Below are 21300 nucleotides of genomic sequence, written 5' to 3'. Positions count from 1 at the left end.
CTATTTTTTTGTTAGGGTTCACATGATTTTTGTGAACTTATTAATTTAGAATGTATTATCTTTAGATTTAATGTTAGTACGGAGGTGTAGGCAAGTGCCATACAGAACCCTCGGTCACTTCCGAGCCAAGGGGCGCCGGATATGACGTTGCGTTGTTTTCCTAGGTAGGCGGGGTTATCGGAAGAATCAGCCAATTACAGCCAAACACTCTTTCACAACATTCCAATCCCTCCCGACACATCCACATCGTCTCCCTGCCCTGAATCGCCCGTGTGTGTTGCACCGTGACACGGAACGTGTCCATTTTCACCGACGTAACCAGGCATTACACGTCCACCTGGGGCAGGGAGACAGGGCTTTTTTAAACTCGTGTCCCCGATCGGAATACGTTTTATTTGCAATATGGAGGCGAGAGACGCAACTGCAGGTGAGGTTTTCTTTGCACTGACATTCAATGATGTTTAGGCAACGCGATCACCAGTTAGACCAATATTTAACTAAGGAGAAGCTGTAATTAGTCGTTGTATAGTCGTGTATGACTTATAAATAGCTGGATGTTTGGTAAATCGTGCAAGGATTTTCACGGTTTGCAAATAAATGGACAATCATTTCGTTGACAAAGTGTTCTATACACAATGTCTTGCTTTAAGTCATAAAAAAAGAGGACACACAAAGATACAGCGTTAAACCTGTAGGTGCTATCGTGAGCAACAATGGAGAGGAGCAGACTGCAAATGCAGCTCCAAAAGAAGATCTACCACAGACCAAAAGCGAGATGGAGAGGATCTTTGGGTTCAGGAAGGAGGACCTGATCTCCTGGCACAGCATGGTGACCCTCCTGAACCGCCCCGCTGACCCGGCGTCCCTTGGCATCTTCCGCTGCTTGTTTGGTGAGTGAAGTTATAATTTACTCGGACCGGACTGCCCTCTGAGTTTAAGGGGTTTTTGCAACCGGGTGCATATTTCTCCCTAGAAGCTTCTTAAACACTCGTGCCCGTCCAACTTGTTTGTGTGTCCTTCGTGCAGGTTTGCTCATGGTCATTGACATCACGCAGGAACGGGGCCTCAGTCACCTGGACTTTAAATACCTGGACGGGGCCCCTGTGTGTCGCTTTCCCCTCTTCAATGTCTTGCAGCCACTTCCACTGGACTGGATGTATCTGGTGTATGTGGTGATGTTCTTCGGTGGGTCACACCCTTTATTTAAGCTTACAGGTTGCAATGCACACACACACACACACACACACACACACACACCAGTGTTTGCTGCGGCCTGGTGAGGAAAGGGGCACCACATCATTTGGAGCGGATGCAAGCGTTTTATAGGAGACGGCCTCTGCGGGGAGGCTGTGTGCGGGGAAGATGAAAGCGCATGCAGACCTGAACTTTTATTATCCCTTCAAGCCAAATTACCCATAAAAGATTATGTTTGCATCTTACAAAGTATTTGACAACTATTGCAATATTGTATGCAAGCAGAAATTACAACACAATGACAATTCAAGTAAATAAATATTGATAAAAAATCACTAGGATTATACACATAATACCAAGTGGACTAACCAGCCTCGAAAACAAATCCATGTTTTTCTTAGTATTAGGTAACATTTGAGAGGAAGAACAAACCCACCTATTTTATGACATTTATAACATGAACAGTATCTGTTACATAGTTGTATATACAGTAATACCACTTGTGGCACTCCATTTGTATTTGATATGATCATATGTAACTTAAACAGTGAGAGACAAAATAAATATTGAACATAGCAGGAAAAGACATGTTCATACCCAAAGCAAATTGTACGTATTACAATACAAATTATTCTTACAGATTCATTATTTTGTGAAGTTAATTCATTATTTACCTGTTTTTAATTTTGTTGTAATTTTTAGTTTAGTACAAGGGTCAAGATTTTGCCTAAATTCCGAAGATTTTATCATTACCCAAAATCCAAATCACTATTGGTCATATAATGCAATTCTATATATAGCATTTTTTGATCAGACCAACATCTGTAAAACTCCACACCTGCATATTGAAAGTCAGCCGTTCTATTCAAAGCTGTACAGGCGGGTAGGACTCTCTTTGGACTATGTGTGAAACCAGATAATGGTAACAACAGGTCTTCATTGCTAACTAAAGTTGCTCTTTGTGTTTCACGCTGAAGGCGCTCTGGGCATCATGCTTGGCTGTTTCTACCGTCTCTCCTGCCTCATGTTCATCTCAACGTACTGGTACATCTTCTTTCTGGACAAAACGGCCTGGAACAATCACTCGTACTTGTACGGCCTCATCGGGTTTCAGCTCACACTTATGGATGCCAACAGATACTGGTGAGATGATGTTTTTAGGTCCGTCTGTGTGTTTCTATGTGAGAGCAGGGGAACACCTTAACGCCTGTGTCTTATTTGTAGGTCAATTGACGGATTGAGGAGGCCTTCAATAAGAAATGCTCACGTGCCTCTTTGGAATTACACCGTGTTGAGGACACAGGTTTGAATTTTAACAGCTGATATTGTTTTCAATGCATCATGAACATGGCTCTTGGTACGGGGTTCTAACAATGTTAATGTTTATTTGTTTTTTTTCCTCCAAGATATTTATTGTATACTTCCTTGCTGGACTGAAAAAGTTGGATGCAGACTGGGTGGAGGGATACTCAATGTCATACCTGGCTCACCATTCGCTGTTTGATCCTTTCAAGTGGGTTTTACTGTTTTACTCAAAGCCTTCTTGCCACTGACTGTACCTCGGTACTTCCGCTCTGAGCTTGCTGTGCACATGTTCTTTTTCAGATTGATTCTCCCTGTGGAGTTAGTCAACCTGCTGGTGGTGCATGGAGGTGGTCTTGTTCTGGATCTGACAGCCGGCTACCTGCTGTTTTTTGATGTCACGCGACCGTATGCATTTTTCTTTGTCTCCTACTTCCACTGTATGAACTCCCAGCTCTTCAGCATCGGTAAGTCCGCATTAACAGAATCTTTCTGGTTGCCGTGGATACTACTGGGCCCTTTTGATTTGTGGTGCATCATTTCACCTCCATGTTATTGAGAATGTCACTCCTCGACAGGGATGTTTTCCTACACGATGCTGGCCACCAGTCCCGTCTTCTGCCACGCCGACTGGCCGAGGAGATTCTTCGCCCGTTTTCCGGGATTCCTCAGGGCGGTGTTGCCTCTCACCTCGCCGGACCCTCAGCCCAGTACTTCCTGCGTTTACAATACGATCCAAAGCACCAGCAGTAATCCCCGGGAGACCCCGCCTGTCGCCAAGGCTCCAAAACTGAGATTGAAGCACAAGCTGGGAGCCATCTTTACTATTCTCTACATAACTGAACAGCTCTTCCTTCCTTACTCCCACTTTATCACACAGGTACAACAAGTCCAGCCATTTCTTTTTAACATTTAAGATCCTAAAATACTTTTACAACTCACATGATCCAAAGAACCAAATAACAAAGGGCAGCACAATGCTCTTCTGGCCCCTTTCCTGCACAGAGACATTCGGTTTAATGAGATTGTACTTTGCTGTCAGTGTAGCCTTTGAAACCCTCCGAGGCCCTGAGCCGATTGTTGCTCAATCAGAGTCAACAGTCATTGATCTGCAGCAAACAGCAGCTCAGAGCGGTTGTCAGCAGAAGGGGGAAAGGGTTCCAAAGTCTTGGTTTGCATACAACTTGGATGAGAAACAGTAGAAATGTATATTGTGATTTCTACTAGCATGGTTTTATCCTAATATTGAGTGTTTCTGCAGGGTTACAACAACTGGACGAATGGCCTGTACGGCTACTCGTGGGACATGATGGTTCACTCCCGCAGCCATCAGCACGTTAAGATCACCTACAAAGATGGAATAACTGGGGAAACTGGATATCTGAACCCAGGGGTGAGTTACAAGGAAAAACACAGACAGGCAAAGAGTGTGTGTGTGTGCAGCACAATCATCTGACTTAACCGACGTTCTCTTAATTCAGCCGACCGCTAATGGAAAGGATTCCTTTGTGTACTGAAGGTGTTCACACAAAGCCGTCGCTGGAAGGACCACGGCGACATGCTGAAGCAGTACGCCACGTGCCTCCATCAGTTCCTGCCGCGCTACAATATCTCTGAACCCGAAATCTACTTTGACATTTGGGTGTCCATCAACGAACGCTTCCAGCAAAGGTATGAGCGCCATCAATATGACACGTTCAGGTGGATCAAATGGTTAATAATACAGACAATTGTGACCTAATAACAGTTTTTAAACTTGCTCAGGATCTTTGACCCCCGCGTGGACGTTGTGAAGGCGGAGTGGTCACCTTTCCGTCCCAGCACGTGGCTGATGCCTCTGCTGGTGGACCTCTCACCCTGGAGGACCAAGTTTCAGGAGATCGAGGGCAGTTTGGACAATCAGACGGAGATCGTCTTCATCGCCGATTTCCCAGGTTGCGAATTGCTTCTTGTCCCTTTCCGTCGTTCAGGAATGTATAGTTATGTCTGTAGTTGGCTACAATTGCCACCTTTTTGTTACCTTTCAGGTCTCCACCTGGAAAACTTTGTAAGTGAAGATCTGGGCAACACCAGCATCAGTGTCTTGCAGGGCAAAGTGAATGTTGAGATAGTGGAGGAGCAGAAGAACTACACTCTCCAGCCTGGTGAGCAGATGAAGGTACAGCAGCACGGTATCATCAACATTGGACCTTAAACCTGGACACTCTAGCTTTTACCGTAATGTGTGTGTGTGTGTATGCGCAGGTACCTGCTGGGGCCTACCATAAGGTGTACACGGTGTCTGAACACCCATCTTGCTACATGTACATCTACGTGAACACCACAGAGGCGGCGCTACAGGAGAACTTCACCAGGCTGTATGAGCTCCAGGAGCGGGTTCGCAACGGCACCGGTAAATATCGGCCACTGTGACACTGTGACGACACACATTTCAAAAATGCCACCAGACGGTCAGTTGCCGACGGGACGCTTCCGCCTCGTCCCCGTAGAAACCGAGCCGCTTCCTCCTGAGCTGCAGCCCCTTATCGCTGCGGACGGGGAGGACGGGTCCGAGGTCAACGCGACCGACCCCATCGTGCAGCTGTTCCTGAAGAGGCAGCGGCGTATGAAGGAGGTGAAGAAGCGCAGGGAGGCGGGCGCAGCGGAGCGCCTGGAGCGCTTCGCTGTGAAGAAATACTACACGATACGGAGGGGGTGAGCGCCGTAGTGTATGGCCCAACCGCAGGGGGGAAAACGCCGGGTTTGGTTGTAATCAGACGGAAGACAAAACTAAATTAACCCATGAATGTATCTCATTAACTCGTTTAGATTCTTGATGACAGCCATCGCCATCAGGAACCTGGCGGTCGGCCTCCCGTCCCTCGAGCAGCTGACCAGAGAGGTCGCCTTCGCCAACATGAAAGAACCTCGAGCAGAAGCCAACCAGGACGAACGGCTGAAAGACGAAGTCGGTCACGGGGAACTTTAAAGCTGTCGTTAGGCACCAAGGATAATGTGCCAACCTGCTGGATCCCACCAAAAAGATGTGTGATGTTACAACTGGACCGTTATCGGCCCAGAAGTCTAATTATTTTCAGTATTTTTATTTTTATTTTCTATGCCTCTGAAATAATCTGCCTCTCGGATTATTTCCATAAGTAAAGCCAGTTTTTTGTTAAAGCATTTCTTTATAAACCTCAAAGTATGTGGAGACATGTTTCAGCTACGGATGCAGAATACTAAACAATGTGCCCTGCTGGGCTTTGACTTGCAAAATTACATTTCCGTATTTTATAATTACAATTATGGCTGGCAAACCAAAATGCATTTCCAAGAAAATAAATTAATAAAAAATGCTCTATGATAGATGCGTTCAATTATCCGCTGAATGATTGTAATTTAAATACTCTACTGTTTCCAACTCATCACTAAAAAAAAAATTCTGAGATGGATATGTGGATGTTTACTGGTCTGATGGAATATACTTCTGTGATCTTTGATGCTAGCCCGATAATGTGATAAAAAACAACTGACAAACGTTAGCATGTCTATTGAAAGGCCTTTTCTAGTGATTTTTCTAATAAAAGCTCGTGTCAATTCAGTTGATATTTTAATTAGCACTCTCAACAAACTGACAAGAGACGTTATGGCAATAAGGATTTTTATTGGTGTCAGTATTTAAAATGTCGCCCATATTAAAGTGCTACAGTTAAATTCCAGTGTTAACTGTAGATTGACATTATGGCACATAAATTAGAATTTTCACATGATCAGAGCACAATCAGTACAATGCTGCAAAATATAAATACTATAAATCTATGCAATGGATCCCTTGGGAAGGATTTATGTTAAACATAAAATCGTGATCTGTTTAGTTGCGGTTAATTGATTTCAATTGAATCAGTGTGAATATTTAGTGGCCACGACTGGGGGTCCAGTCACATTACTCTGGTGTCATCCATTACTGCCCAAATAGTCACGTGCACCATATTGTTTGACAAACTCTAAAAGTCATTTCAAGTGTTTGCATAAGGAAATATTAGTACTTCACAATGAACAATATAAAGACAATCTGCATTTCAATGTCGTATTGCACAGTGTTTTACTGGTTTTTAGTATGTTAAATCACTGTCTATCATTTTAAAAATCCTCTGTAAAACAAAAAACACACTTTACATCCCTTTTCACCAAAAGTGGAAAAACACACCTGGACCGTTGTGTTACATGCTGGCCTTAAGCAGAAGACTTATTCTTATTAGACATCAACAAACCAGCACCTCATGACTCTTCTTTTGACTGCATCTTTTGTTGAGCATTTTTCTGAAGTGAAAGTGAAAGAAGGAATGAGCGATGAATAATAAACAAAGAAGCACCCCAACGCTTGCCCTAACCCTCCATCACAGGGGAACCCCTCTTTTTTTCCACACCAAAGTCTGAATACAGGTCTTGCTGAGTACCCCTGTATATGTGGGGAAAAGTTGTATTAAGCCTGTTGTTGACCAAGAGGGAGCAGAGACACATTTCAATCTTTAGAACTCATTTCTGCCTCTCAGGTCGTGCCACCTGTTGGGTTTTTGATAGTGAGCGGCTCAGTTTGGAGCCGCTCACTATGCCGCTCCTTCACAAACAACTTCTGCCCAAGAAGTGAAGTCCACTTCACAGCTCAAATTCATTTCCACCCGTACTTGTGGCACATAGCTGCCGCCCCCCCGCAGAATGCACAAACACACTCTAAATTGTTCCCCGCTCCGTCCCAGGCGGACACAGTGCTGGTGCTACAGAGGGAGGGGCCATGATCTAGCTCCACACTCCAGCCCTGTCTTTACAGCGGCCTCCTCTGTGTTTAGTAAAGTAACCTCGACTCCAGCTGGCATCAGGGTTTTCTTTCTGGTTCACCCTTAGTAAGTAAATGCCAAAAGTTCAAACTAACAGCTCTCAGATGTCTACCTACTTCCTTTTCCCTCTAGTTCCCATTGATTGTGTATCATTATTATTTCCCTCATTACTTTGTTGAGAATTATTAGCTATACTCAAGAAGGAGATTTTAGCCTTTAGGTAACTATTTTGAATCCAACACCTCACTGCCACCGTTAATGTATCAAAGTTTCATAAAAAGTTGCTGAAATCCTTTTCTGAGGATACAAATTAAATCAAATATGGGCCAATATTGCTTATTTTAACAACTTGTGTTGCTGGTGCCAGTCATTTATCAAAATAAAAGAACCAAAATGAATGGATTTTTGTTTTATGCTTGGTAAAATGTAAATCAGTGCGTTTGTGATGCCCACATCAACCGTGTGGAAACATGAAGCATCCGTTTGTAGCCACGTGCCCTCAGATTCGGCGCTGCAGCTCTACCTTGGTTGAAGATCTGGGTAGAAAACTCCATGTACCACACCTTCAATCACAACATTTGAAAATGCATCTGAGAGGAAAGAAGAAAAGAAAGTTTCCGCATGAAAAAGGTGAAATTAGGAACAAAGCTAAATCACATTTGTTGCAGAAAAAGACGAGTGCAATAGTTAGTAAGTTCCTATAGCACAGATCACAGGGATGTCGCGATATGGGCGAAGTGTCCTGCACTCACCGTGAGCGGTTGGCAGCAGGTAGGGGTCTCTCAGAAACAGCAGGACTGGCTGGTGTGAAAGTTTACTGAGAAGAGCACAAACGGCAGAAGATAAAAAGGTTTGTGGTGTATATAAAATAACAGGATGAAGAAATGTAGGTGGGGTCACCGACACGCCGGGTGAAGTTCGACTACAGAGCAAATATTGATCCAAGTTTTAACAGGTTCAGAATGGTGCAAAAATACAAAGAAGCTGACGAGTCGTTTCATACAATAGTTTTTAAAATATATTCCCAGAAAAAAGACTCACCGTGATTCTTCCGATTCTGTATCAAACGACCTTGGAGAAGAAAATGAGAAATTAAGCCTGGTGAGCAAATATTTGGTATTCAAATTCCCAAAAAGTGGTCTTTTAAATCACAGAGCCGACTCACCCACAGCTTTCTGTTTTTGGCACTGAGGGAAAATGGCGGATATTGAGGAAATCCAGGAATATCTTTGGAAGAACTCCATTTTCCATAATTATAGACTGGCAAAAAACACAACACAAAATCAAATTGCAATGTGCACATGAAGCAGCGTGGCTGAAGGGACCTGAGGGACCTTTATTGGTGCCCGGTTTCTACTGTGTGTCGAGTTAGAGACTAAATCTGTATTTGGTAAAAAGAAATAAAGGCAGCGTAAAATACAACTTTTGATTTGTGTGCAAACTCGCGCTCATCACTATTATCAATACTTAGATATTGGTGCATGGAGAAATGTCACGTTGGGCTTCCAGCGGGTGGGATGAAGGTGTGTCAGACTACCTGCAGGTAGAGCTCCAGGCCGTGCCTCCTCTGCTCCACCACTTTGGGAACCCAGTTTCTAACATGTTTGGAAGGCATCTCGGGCGGCTTTATGCTCTTCTTTAACTGGAGGGATGTGAAAACATCATGAGAAAATATACAGGACAAACAAGGGTATATATAGCTCTGCTAACAGCATGCTAATAACCTGCACATGGAAAATGAAATGGAGTTAAACTATTTATTGTTGTATTACTTCAGCTGTGCTTTTAATACTGTGACATGTCAAAATGCCTTTTGTGGGAAAAGGCCTGTAGCAAATGTAGCGTTCCAATCCAACATGTATGGACTAATCTGCAGGGCAGGAAGAAGAACTCATCTGTAAAGCCTCACACAGACTGGTATGGTGAGCGTGGTTCACCATTAAGTGATTTTCTAAATCCGCCTTCACACTTCTGAATGCGGTACTTGTAAATAGCTTAGTTGGTAATATTCTGTTTTTGATGATTGCGTTTCTCCCTCTGTCTGTTTTTTTAACCATTTTGTGAAGCCCACTATAATGCTTTGTTCTATATGAAAAAGGCAAATTAAAGAAAACTCTATAAAGTTCTTTACTACCCAATTCAGTGTTTACTCTTAAAAATGTCAGATGATAATGCCATTAAAAACAACATGGTGGTTATTATGTCAGTATTCCAACACTTCCCTTACGGTTGAGGACTTCAATACTAAAATTGAAACTCATAAGGACGATTAATACCCAACAGCAATACCTGATGAAAAGCTTCGGGGATGCATTCACGCTCACCATTTTATGCAAAGCGTGGAATTCACTGTAGCGTTTCTCTACGGCGTGCTGTCGGCCATTCACCAGCACGTCAATTCTGAAGACCTGAGGGAAAGAACCACAGCTCGTACTAGTCAGTTGAGGGAATCGTCTTTTATCAACAGAGCACATCGGCCATGAAGGGCCCCTCCCATCTGTGACTGACGGGGCCACAGCGACCATCTGACTGCGGAGTCGTTACGGTCCGTGTCAGCTCGCTACCAAGAGGAAGCATCTGTCTGCTGCGATGTGATCAGTCAGCATTGCTCTGAACGTCCCTAAACAGACTTCTACTTCCTGTCACTCTGCTAGATTCTTCCATAAAACCTCCCTCCCTGTTGGCAGCGTTGTAGAAACGACAAGTCTGTTTTTGACCAGGGCCGGGTCTGGGCAGGGGCAAGAGGGGGCCTGGCCCCCTCAAATAAATGTTGTGCCCCCTCAAACTAAATATGGCAGCTATGTTGCAGAGCACAATGCCCCCCTCAAGATTTGTGGCTGCCCCCTCATACATGCCTGTCTAGACCCGGCCCTGTTTGTGACTACAATTCAATTCCCGGCTTCTTAAACTACACACTGCGTCCCGCAAGACAGAGAGACAACTGCTGAAATGGATTTAAAAAACCCTGGAACAGAACAGCAAAGAAACACTATCATTACTGTGGAGAAAAGTTAGTGATAAACATCCCAGAGAGATGGGTGACAGTTGAGACTCATTTAAGAACGACCATAAATTAAAAGAAACATTTTTGGAAACATGTTTATTTGCTGGATGAGAGAGATGAGAGTTAATTTGATGGTATATATATTCAACTTTTCCTGGATATTGTGAAAAATGGAAACAGGGGGCTACAACAAAGCAAAAAGGGAAAAACTACCCTTGCAAATTTGTGAAAAGCGGCACCGGGGTCAGGTCGGAGGAGAGGGAATGCCAATGCTTGGACATTCAGACCTGAAGTTTGAAAGACATGAGAGTTTAAAGGTGGCCTCACTAAAAGTCTATTGAATGTATTGTGGACGATGTAGGCTCCTACATGAAGGTAAGGCAACAGAATAAGGAATAATCAGTATGTCCCTGCCTGCTGTGACACAACGTTCCTGCTACGGCCATTTAGGATTTAACACACAGGGAGGTAACAGTCTTGGTTTGACGCTCCTTTATCGGTGGATGACGTCATAAATCTTTATTTAAAATCAGTGTTTGTTACCTATGTCAGACAGCTGATGATGATCCGCAGTGCGCTTCAACACAATAAATACACAACTCTCTCTCGAGCGTTGACATTGACATCTGAAGCGATCTTTGGACTTTGATTGTTGATTGTTTTTTTTTTTTTAACACCGACGTCGTGTACAACGCACACACGGAGGTCAATGCGCCACTTCGACGCTGTGGAACAAATCCCGGGACAAACGTCAAAGTGATGACAGCAGAAGACACACGGGGGCTTAACAGCGAGCAGCTTACCGTGAATCCTTTCTCCACCGAGTTGTTTTCCAAACGAAACGACGGGATCGATACTCTGACCGGGTGCATTGTCTCACTCGAGAAACCAACAGTTTTTTTTGTAGGACGATGTATTATCGTGTGGTTAACACACGCACACGCACGTACTGACCCACACGCGCACACACATACACCGCTTGTGGGTGACTCCAGTTTCTTTGGCAGCCTGATAAATATCAGGGAAACATGAAGGAAGTCTCCGGGGCGCCCCCTGCTGCGCGGGAGTAGAGCTACACGGACCATTATATTTTTATTCATGTCCAAACATAATTGAAAATAGTATTTTGTTAATAGATTGTGTAAAGTATATTCATAACCAAATAACATTTATACAAAAAACGAAAATATGAAAAGCTTTTTGCAGCCGTTTAAACTGTGTGTGGGTGTGTGTGTGTGTGTGTGTGTGTGTGTGTGTGTGTGTGTGTGTGTGTGTGTGTGTGTGTGTGTGTGTGTGTGTGTGTGTGTGTGTGTGTGTGTGTGTGTGTGTGTGTGACAAAGACAATACAAAATAGAAAATGAGAAGAAATAAAGGATGTCACCTCAATCTGGTTGGCCCAAAAAAGTGATACAATATCACATTTTATTCAATTCATTTTCAACATATTTTTTGTAGTAAACAGTTTCTTTTGTTGCATATAAATACATTTTCTTAACATCTGATTCATTTGAAATTGTGAATATGGATTTTAAAGTGACACTAAACTGGACACTTGGACACTATGGATTCTAAATGTAATGGATTTTATTCCTTATCTATCCTCCAAGTGGTATACAACACAAGCGTACAGTATAATGCAATAAAAGTAAGAGATTACAAATATTCTTGTGAAAAGATTAGATAACAACATACTTCATCAGTATGAAGAAAAACAAGCAAAAAGAAATGATTCAGATGATTCCTACCATTTGTTTCTAACTTGGGAGCATTTAAAGGTTTTAAATCACAATTTTGTAATCCTCCGAAGATGCTTTCGAATGCAGTCGTCTGCACCGCCATTTACAGAACATCTTTGCTGCGTCCCTGTGAGTCACGTTATGTTATCTAATACCTGAAAGGAAAAAGAAAACACACCATGAGGGTTGACAGACAATGCAAGAAATGTCAAAGAAACATATGTCTCTGAAAGCGTGATACTCACGATGACATATGACAACCTGACACAGAGGCGTAGTTGCCAGTGTAGTGAACGCTACAGCGCACAACGTTGTTGCTGTAGTCTGATTCTGGGACATGATAATTTGGATTTACACTGATCTGTGGGGAACAACGTATTATCAAAATATAAGAATCAACAACAAAGCAGCATGGACTCTTATTATGGAAGCAATGGATTCACACAAGTTGCTCTTTACGAGGAGTTTAGTCTCCAAAAGGGAAAACAAATGTCATCTGGTGTTTCTTACAAACCTTGAGAATATAGTCTCCAGGTTTCACATCTGTGATGTCAATCCACTGGCAGTCGATGTCCGCGTTGTAGGTATCATAACATCCTGGGCTCAAGCCCTGCACGGCAACCACATAAAAGATCATGTAAAAAAACATATTTCTTATGAAGAATATAAGGCTTTTATATTTTTACAAAAATAACTGTGTTGTAACTAAAATGATTTAAACAAAAATAAGTATTGAGAAAAGAGAATAAAATCAAGTAGGCAAAGAACAGAGGATGGAAAAATAAATCATGTGCCAAAAAAACTGATCAAGCCCCCAAGCTGGAGATCGTCTGACAGAAGAAACAGGAAGTCATTAAATCGCCGCTGGCTCCTGCAAAAAAGAAATAGTAAGAGACAGGAGCCTCAGAACAAGAGCACTTGTTTTTCTTAGTTCCACATCCACAGATTGCATGAACCAAATCATTTCTCTCTATTTTGGTCTGAGCTCAAAACTCATAATTTCAATGTAGAGCTCTCAGGGGTTAAAACCTGCAATAACTGTTGTTGTTCTTTGGTCATAATTACTTTGACATTGTTGCCGCGCTACCTAACAAGAGCTAACTTTCTATGGTGTTTGTGAGATGGAGTGTTTTTTGGCCGCATGGGAACAGCACAAAGAAATGTAAACAGAAGAAGCAGAGCAAGAGGAGTCAAATATTCCCTCTTCTTTAAGCTTTTTTTGGTCGCCACAAACTCCTGATGGAAAATTCTGTCTCTATAGCTTTACCAGCTAGTGGTTAACTTTGTCTGTCTGCTTTGGTGATGTGGAGGCAGTGAGCCCCGAAAGTGAACCCAAACCGTAATTGATGGGCAGTAAAACTAAGACAGCCAGTTCAAAGATGCTGAACGCAAAGGAGCGGAGGACTGTAGAGTTTTGGTACTGATCTTCTGGGCGTTTTTCAGTACGAACGACCCCTTCACGAACAAAATGAAAAAGAAATAAGAGCCGCTTTAAAGCCATTCATATCAGCATTCCTTTATCTTTTCAGCAGTGAGACCTGGGTATGTGAGGTGCAGGCAAATCGCCTGTAGTAGCCGTAGTCGCAGGACGTGTCCTCCAGGCAGAAGCTGGCTTTGTGGCCTTCGGCCACCGAGTGGTGAGTGGAGGCATCCAGCAGTTCGTAGTGGCTGAACTCGTCCATGCTGTGGAAGTGCCTGTGGATGAGCAACAGGAGTGGGCAACATCTTCAGCATTATCCATCTGCACCAAGTTCCAAAGCAATCTGGCTCGTATTGAAACAACCACGCACCGGTTGACATGTGGAGATTGTCTTGTTCCAGTGCTACATTTACACAGTTACTTTTTGACATTGAACTATATTTTGTTGGACATTTAAATTCACAGTGTTCAATAAAATCAGTGGAATTTCCTTTGGCTGCAAACGTCACAGGTATTTATCATCTAGTGGAGTCGCCATCTGCTTTTGCTTTATTATCTTAAAGTCAGTTGGTTTAATGGGACAAAACTGTCTGGATTTTAACACAAGTTTTCTTTCAAAACACTGACAAAAAATCTAAACAGTGTACAATAACAGTTTATTGGATCACTGCCAAATGAGCTCCATTTTGGGAACAAGCACAGTGGACCGGTTGTTTCACAGCATAACTATGTACTGAGGTAGTTCCAGATGAATCAAGGAACACTGGCCCCTTTCCAAAAGCTCACCAAAGCAAAAAACCCAACAGCAGTTTTTCCGTTTATAGGATCGTTATTCTCATCACACAAGTTATGGCTTATGAGGTCATGTGGAGTTCAGTCACATCGTCTTTCCAACAACAAGGTTATACCGCCGGCGTGGTGAGATTTGGAAAACATGAAATGACATAGCCCAAAAATAAAAAACCAGAACATTTCAGCAGAGCTAAAAAAAAATAGTAAAGTAAAGCCAGCTGTGGTTCAAAAGCGGATCCATACTACAACACAGAGACAGGTTAAGACAAGTGGTGGAGAAATACATGTGATCTATTGTAAACAACTTATATGTTAAACATTAAAAAACTGCACAGAGTTACAATATTTGAAGAAAAAGTTACTTCCCTGATTCAAACTCTCAAAAAGATGTAATATTGAATGGTTCTATATCTGATTCAGACTCATCTTTACCAAACTGGCTCCAGATGTGGTTTATGTTTTCATGCATGAAATCCTCACGTGAACGCTTCTAATTCAAGTCAGCACTTTGACCAGTGCGACTGAATGCCACAAGCAAGAAACCACAAGTCTGAGAGATTTTCCCTTTCAGTGTCTGATGATCTTGTATACTTACTGGTGACAGCTGTGCCACTCCCAGGTGTAACGTGGCCTGCTGGGGCGGAAGTCTGCCGTCCCCTGGTTCTTTACTCGCTGAGGGAACCTCAGCAGCATGCGGGTGTCGTAGTCTCGAATGCTGGCTGAATAGGCTGAGCTGCGGGCCCACAGTAAAGGTGGAGCGTAAATTAGCAGTAAACAAAGGTTGCGTGTGGACACAATTCAGGGTTGTTTTTTTCCTGCCTCCTCCTCTGAGTGCAGCAGATCCACAGCGTCAGAGTGAAAGTTACTGGGTGGAAAAGTCATTTGGAGGGATGAGGCTGTTTGGGTTGGTTTTTCAATTATGTGTTTACCATCCAGGCTTTCACTCCTCGGGGGAAAACTATGATTATACTTTACAGAAATCCGCTACTCCGCCCGTCTGCACCATCAGTGGTGGGATTTGGTTAATTTTGCCTGGGAAGGCCTCACCCACAAACACTTCTGGTTGTCATGGCTTAAAGTTCCGTGAATCACACCCAGACTTGGTTCCAAACCCTGTTTCCCCCCCCCTTACTGTGGATAAGTACTGACTGTAGTGTACCTTGACAAACAGTTCTCCTCAGCTGCACATCTCAGGCTGTACATCGGGACTCTCTGGGCATAAGAAGAGGCTTGAATGTAGTATGGGTCAGGTACCAAATCAGGTAGACCTAAAACAACAAAGAACATTATAATACTGCATAAAACTTGAAGCAATCTGTCGATTTATATGTTTCTTATACAGACAAATAAACTGATATAATACATTTTAGAGAACCCAACTCTTACCATACTGGTGATATCTTGTGCCGTGTCCGGGGTTCGATCGCCTGCTCGGTCTTTCGTAAACGTCGTAATGATTGTAATACGGGTTATCTCCATCAATTGACTTGTACGGGTCGTAGGGATCATCAGCGACCATCATGTCTTCTCTCCGGGGCAGAGGCGGACTAACAGTGCCCTCCTTCTTCTGGGTCCCGTTGCTGCTCCTCTGCGTCCCCGCGCGCTCACCGAGGCGCTCGTTGCGATGCTGGCGGTGGTCGTGGCCTCTCACGAGCCGCTGGAGCGGGGACGGGAGGTCGTGGGGCTTCCGCGGCTCGGCACCCGGCCGGGGAGGCTGCTGCTCTTGCTGCTGCTGGGCCACAACGTCACTTGAAGGGTCCGGATGCCTCACGTCCCCATCACGAATGATGGTGACAGGTCGCGCCTGCACTTGCTGCTGAGATGCGCCCTTGCGCCTCGGTGGCTGATACTGCGAGCCCTGGCTTAAAATGCTAAAGACATTGCCGTTGTGTGACCACTGTAGCGTCTGCCGGAGAGATGCTCTTTGATTATTTCCTTGTTGGGTCCCTGAATTTGTCTGAGACTGCACAGCTTGCAAGAAGAAAACAAAAGAGTAGACGCACGCAAACGCGTAAAGTGGAGTTCCCATCATGCGTAATCCCATTATGAACTCCAAAGCGAACCTTTCCAATGAGCTGGGCTTACCACTTATCCTTAATGCTCCCTCGTCGGCATTTGAAGGATATTCATTGAGAAGAGAGGAAAAGCTACGTTTAAATGTGTCGGTCTAAAGTCATGTCGCGCTGCTCCCAGCAGTGAAATGAAGATGCTGAAGAGGAGGAGGAGGAGTTCAGCATTTGGCGTATCTGAATCTGTTATACAAGTCCGATGCTGCTGCTCATATAACCACTGCATACGTGATGTGTGATCAAACCCAGCCAAGTGCGTTTGGTAACTGCTCAGTCGGGCTCAGTGAGACTTCTCCCTCACATCGGAATTATTCATATTTGAAATACAAACCTTCTTACTAATTCATTACGGTTTTACATGAATTGCACTTACCCATTTAAAGAAACAACTGGATACTTTGTCCAAAAATGTGCTTTGCAAATCAGATGAATGTTATGATAAACAGCTTTTTGCTTGACTGTTGGTTGAACTCTGAACCTTATTGCAAACGCTGCAGCAGAAGCCTTTAAACACTAAATAACACTAATCACCGCCCTGCAACATTTCATTTTCTTTCAGAGAATCTATCTGACACAACCCCCCCCCCTCCCTCCTCCCCCGATCTTCTGTCTGCGTTGAGATTTTGCTGACAATGTGAAGAAATAAGTGCATGCCATGATAACATCCTATGAGGTCATTCTCTCTGAGCAATAAACAAAATAAAGCTGTGATGCTTGATGTCTGGTGACCCCCGATGAATCCAAGTCACATGCTGCAGCCCATCACCGCCCTGCGGTTAACACACGAGGTATAATGCATAGTTTGGAAAACTTAATCCAGGGCTTCCAATTTCCTCGGCCTATCTAACCCCAAAAATTCTTTCTAGCATCTACAGAGCTGCGGCTGGATGACTGCAGCCAAACCCACAGAAACTCAAATCACAACGTTTTTGGGAGCTATAGACTTGGATTACATGAAAGCAGTTTTTTTTAATAGAAAAACAACCCGAGATGAATTATGAGCTCCTACAATTGCACTTTGGGTTTGTAACCTTATGAAATGCACTTATTGTAAGTCTCTTTGGATGAAAGCATCACCTAAACGACATGTAATGTAATGCTTACAAAACCTGCAACAAGTAATGATCAAATAATATAAAGATTCGCTGATAACAGATTCACCAAAGTGTCAAGGAGCAGATGACTTCACATTGGAGCGATGTACCTGAGGGGGACGTTTGGGAAGAATGAGTCATTCTACAGTTTTTATATAGAGAGCGACGGTACCTGCACAGTCACACAGGTATCGTGGAATCTTGTTGCTCAGCAGCAACCCTGGGCGTCGAGTGCTTCCTGTAATGAGCACCTCGTGGTGTTAATGAGGGAGGGGTGAACTATTTTCTCTCACTTTCGCTGGCATTTAACAGCCAGATGGTATTTACTCTACACCAGGGAATACGTGTATTTCCCAAAAATGTAGCTTTAGGCCTACGTTTTAACTCAAATGCTTGTCGTGTTTGAACCGCACCTTCGCACATTTTAGTGGTTTAAGTTATGTGGAAAAAGTTATTTCTCATGTTTTGCGAACCAATCATCATTGAGCATAAAACCTGATGAGCTGTCGGTCTGTTGTGGTGAAGCAGATTCTTTACAATTTTGAGTGTTAAACACTCAATAAATGACTGAATGTGTTTTTTAAAACTTTAAAGCTGCAGTGTGGAGTTTGTTTTGTGTCTCATTGAGGTAACTACACAAGGTTAATTGCATTTCCTCCCTAATAAAACATTTACAAAGCCTATTATAATAAAACCTTTGAAACCTGTATTTTTTATATTCATGTATGCGAGTTAACAGTCTTTATTCGGCACGTTGCTATATTTCTTGTGTGTTATCAGACCCGTAGCTCACCACCAGAAGAGTGTAGTTTAAAACCAGGAATGTGCATCATAACTCCCACACGCAAGTACATATTCAAGAACAAATAAAAAAAGGGCACTCTCATAAAAACATTGCTCTGTAGTGGCCAAAAGACTCCACAGGGTACCTTTCAACTTCAATTGTTGAGTATTTAGTCAGCAGAGGTGTGGACTCGAGTCACGTGACTGGGACTCGAGTCAGACTCGAGTCATGAATTTGATGACTTGAGACTCGACTCGACAAAACGTACAAAGACTTGCAACTCGACTTGGACTTGAATACCGATGACTCGTGACTTGACTTGGACTCGAGCCTTTTGACTCGAGAAGACTTGCTACTTCCCATGAAATCTGGGGGATAACATTTTCACACGGCCGCGCCGCTCTGTTTATCTGCATCTGTCAAAAAATTATGCGCCACCTGTATGCGGAGAGCGCGCGCTGCCTGAACAACATCCAATTACTGCAGTCCATTTGACCGTATCAACGAGACAGCTCGTTCATGGTTACAAAAATCGGGATTTTTGAACCCGGATTCAGACTCCGATGGAAATCCTCGCCAACATTATGTCAACGTCCGTTTTAAAGTAGTGTAATGAGCTGAGTTAAAGTTATTAGTTAATCAGTTATGCAGATGTTGCATGTGTTCACGTTATGCTCTGTTACCAGCTGTAGTTACGCGAGACAACCCGAGTTTTGGGGGGCCGTGTATGCGGAAGTGTTCGTTCGGCGTTGTGACGGCCAACAGTGACCGAAGTTGAGTTGTTTTATATAAATAAATGCAGCGGAGTTGCAAGCCAGTCATCGCCTCCTTATTTACGCTGCAGCATTGGGGTGAGCGTTACAGCACTATAACACAGTCACAGTCGATCCACCATTACCCTTCCCTTCGTAGTCTAGGGCTGTGAGGCAGCGCACCATCACCCAGGGTTCCCCGTCCCCACTATAATAAAATGACTTGAATTGTCTCGAAAATAAAATGGTACGACTTGTGACTCGACTTGAGACTTGTTGGCATTGACTTGTGACTCGACTTGGGGCTTGCTTCGTCTTTGACTCGACTTGACTCGGGACTCGAGGGCAATGACTTGAGACTTGCTTGTGACTTGCAGAACAGTGACTTGTTCCCACCTCTGTTGGTCAGTAAAACACATTGTGGTGCATCAACGTGATCATTTGCGATTCCAGTGGGAAGCTTTTCTACCCAAACACAAAGAAACAAAGGAGCAAAGTTAAACTAAATATACGTTATGGTCTGGTCAATGGGACCAATCCACGGTAAGCTGATTGTATCATGCTACGATTTACTGTTCAGCCAGTTGTGTTGTTCTTGGATATCAAGGGAGCATTTCATCTCTCTTTCATGTGACGTCATGTGATGTGAGAGCCAATCAGAGGGGAGTTACATGATCTCCTGAAAATGTATCCTCTCTGCAGACTCACAAGAGTTGAATATTAGAGGGAAATATTTAAAATGATTAAGAAAAAGTATTCCAATGGCTCACTACTCCACATAAAAAAAGCTTTTATCAGACTTTGTGCAACTCGGTTTCACAACCCTCAGTCAGGGATGAACATGTGAAGAGCTTTGAATTTCCTTCACTGAGGATTTATTTCCACTAAAGCAGCCACAGAAGCACCTTAGATTGAACCAACGTCGGATTGTGTTTTTGTTGGAGGTTGATAAAAAACGGTGTCCCTGGATTTCCTCCAGTCTCTTCCTTAGAACACCAGACTGCACCAGGTCCCTGATGTTAGACTCTCGTAATTCATATAACTTCTTCCATGCTGCGTTGTTCTTCTCTTCAGTGAGGGCAGCACAGTGTTCCCCCAACAAAGCCGGAGAGACACATCTGCAAGGAATTAGCAGAGTTCTTTTGTCCACGTAGCTGGAATTTACCCCAAATCGGGGCACTAGGCTGTGTTAAAAGAATTTGAATGAATTCAGGCCTGGGTTGCAGACTAAGGAGGTAAAAGAGCGCCAAGACCTCCTGCCTCAGACATGTCATTGAGGAAAATGTCCTTCCCTTTATGATGCTAAATTTAACATAAATCCAACACCAAACTTAACTTGCCATCATTGAGTAAACTTCTGGCAGACATTTTTCCACTTTGCCTGAGACGTGAACATTTAAGCGTTTACAGCAGCCCCCCTCTTGATTTAAGGCACGTTTTAATCAAATATGATATACTCACATTACTGCAGTTTTGTTTTAGAGCTGTTAGAAATCCAGCTTGAAAACCATTAGATTGAATATCTTTAACAAGCCTACTTCCTCAGTTTCACTCTATCAGAATCCTCTTCTTAAACCACACAACTTAATTTTTCATTAAATAGCTGCTTCTGTTAAGTTAAAAAATTATTTAAACTCTTAATGTCTTTGCAGTTGTAGATCTCACACAAACATCTCAGTACAAATCTCTACGACAGAAACAGACAATTCAAATATTTTCTCCAGCTCCATAAATACAGGATTTCTATTACTTTCTGAGCTCCAGAATAGGGTCTGCACTACGCACACACACACACACGCACACACACACTAAGCCACCACACATGCTACACAGTCTGGTGGACTACGTGGCACTCTGCACACGCACCGTAGAGTCTGCAGCCTGGAGGAGGAGCGCTTGGTCAAGACACAGCCAAGAAAACGTTACATTTTGCAACGATTTACGCAGACTCCCATTCCAGAAAGAGAGGCAGGGATACATTCCAGATAATCCATTGAAGGATATTTGCCCTTATTTGACTTGTGGTGTGGTATGAGTCCCAGAAAACAAACAACTGCAGGGGAAACGTTGATTGTTAAAATTATAACATGATTTACACTCAAATTCAGATTTATTTGGCCACTCGGTGGCAGTAGAAACAAGTGGAGGACACTTGACACGTAATACTATTAGTAAGGAATAGTTGTGCTTTTGGGGAAAACGCCCATTGGCTATGTTAGGATAAGAATGAAATCATTCTCACTCATACCGGTCTGTTAAAAATGAATCTATAGCCAGCAGCTGCTTAGCTTAGCACAATGACTAGAAGTGAGGGGTAACAGGTCAATCATCTCAGTGAC

At 43.3% G+C, this 21300-nt stretch overlaps 3 protein-coding genes across 4 annotated transcripts; 1 reads left to right on the top strand and 2 right to left on the bottom strand.

Annotated features, from left to right (window-relative positions):
• Positions 1 to 212: 212 nt before the first annotated feature.
• On the top strand, positions 213 to 5723 carry ggcx (gamma-glutamyl carboxylase). 2 transcript variants are annotated; one of them, XM_037484562.2, is made up of 15 exons: positions 213 to 427; positions 651 to 890; positions 1027 to 1185; positions 2172 to 2337; positions 2419 to 2497; positions 2601 to 2707; positions 2800 to 2963; positions 3075 to 3376; positions 3758 to 3889; positions 4016 to 4167; positions 4261 to 4430; positions 4524 to 4654; positions 4741 to 4888; positions 4986 to 5190; positions 5305 to 5723. In XM_037484562.2, exons 1-15 carry the CDS (start codon positions 403 to 405, stop codon positions 5462 to 5464), a joined length of 2340 nt encoding a protein of 779 aa, XP_037340459.2. In that variant the 5' UTR covers positions 213 to 402; the 3' UTR covers positions 5465 to 5723. The 2 variants fall into 2 exon arrangements, with proteins under 2 accessions (XP_037340459.2, XP_037340460.2); XM_037484563.2 differs by having other exon boundaries at positions 214 to 427; positions 696 to 890.
• Positions 5724 to 6119: 396 nt separating this feature from the next.
• On the bottom strand, positions 6120 to 11313 carry snx24 (sorting nexin 24). The gene is made up of 7 exons (XM_037484691.2): positions 11118 to 11313; positions 9635 to 9718; positions 8848 to 8952; positions 8476 to 8570; positions 8352 to 8381; positions 8063 to 8127; positions 6120 to 7900 (listed from the first exon to the last, which is right to left on the bottom strand). Exons 1-7 carry the CDS (start codon positions 11184 to 11186, stop codon positions 7830 to 7832), a joined length of 519 nt encoding a protein of 172 aa, XP_037340588.2. The 5' UTR covers positions 11187 to 11313; the 3' UTR covers positions 6120 to 7829.
• A 389-nt stretch (positions 11314 to 11702) lies between these two features.
• loxa (lysyl oxidase a) lies at positions 11703 to 16487 on the bottom strand. Its single transcript, XM_037484615.2, has 7 exons — positions 15649 to 16487; positions 15422 to 15530; positions 14858 to 14995; positions 13589 to 13745; positions 12565 to 12660; positions 12296 to 12411; positions 11703 to 12205 (listed from the first exon to the last, which is right to left on the bottom strand). Exons 1-7 carry the CDS (start codon positions 16304 to 16306, stop codon positions 12199 to 12201), a joined length of 1281 nt encoding a protein of 426 aa, XP_037340512.2. The 5' UTR covers positions 16307 to 16487; the 3' UTR covers positions 11703 to 12198.
• Positions 16488 to 21300: the final 4813 nt, after the last annotated feature.

Source organism: Pungitius pungitius, chromosome 18 (assembly GCF_949316345.1).
Source record: "Pungitius pungitius chromosome 18, fPunPun2.1, whole genome shotgun sequence".
Lineage (NCBI taxonomy): Eukaryota > Metazoa > Chordata > Actinopteri > Perciformes > Gasterosteidae > Pungitius > Pungitius pungitius.
This window is presented reverse-complemented; position numbering and strand designations above follow the sequence as displayed.

Bases quoted from the DNA above. Each gene is read 5' to 3' on its own strand.
- ggcx (XM_037484562.2), top strand. From the start codon at position 403: ATGGAGGCGAGAGACGCAACTGCAG. The intron at 4,431-4,523 runs GTTGCGAATTGC...GTTACCTTTCAG, and splicing joins CTTCATCGCCGATTTCCCAG to GTCTCCACCTGGAAAACTTT. The intron at 5,191-5,304 runs GTGAGCGCCGTA...TAACTCGTTTAG, and splicing joins TACTACACGATACGGAGGGG to ATTCTTGATGACAGCCATCG.
- snx24 (XM_037484691.2), bottom strand. From the start codon at position 11,186: ATGCACCCGGTCAGAGTATCGATCCCGTCGTTTCGTTTGGAAAACAAC. The intron at 8,382-8,475 runs GTGAGTCGGCTC...TTCTTCTCCAAG, and splicing joins CCAAAAACAGAAAGCTGTGG to GTCGTTTGATACAGAATCGG. The intron at 7,901-8,062 runs GTGAGTGCAGGA...CTTTCCTCTCAG, and splicing joins CCTGCTGCCAACCGCTCACG to ATGCATTTTCAAATGTTGTG.
- loxa (XM_037484615.2), bottom strand. From the start codon at position 16,306: ATGGGATTACGCATGATGGGAACTCCACTTTACGCGTTTGCGTGCGTC. The intron at 13,746-14,857 runs GTAAGTATACAA...GCTCATCCACAG, and splicing joins GAGTGGCACAGCTGTCACCA to GCACTTCCACAGCATGGACG. The intron at 12,412-12,564 runs GTTTGTAAGAAA...TGTTCCCCACAG, and splicing joins CTGGAGACTATATTCTCAAG to ATCAGTGTAAATCCAAATTA.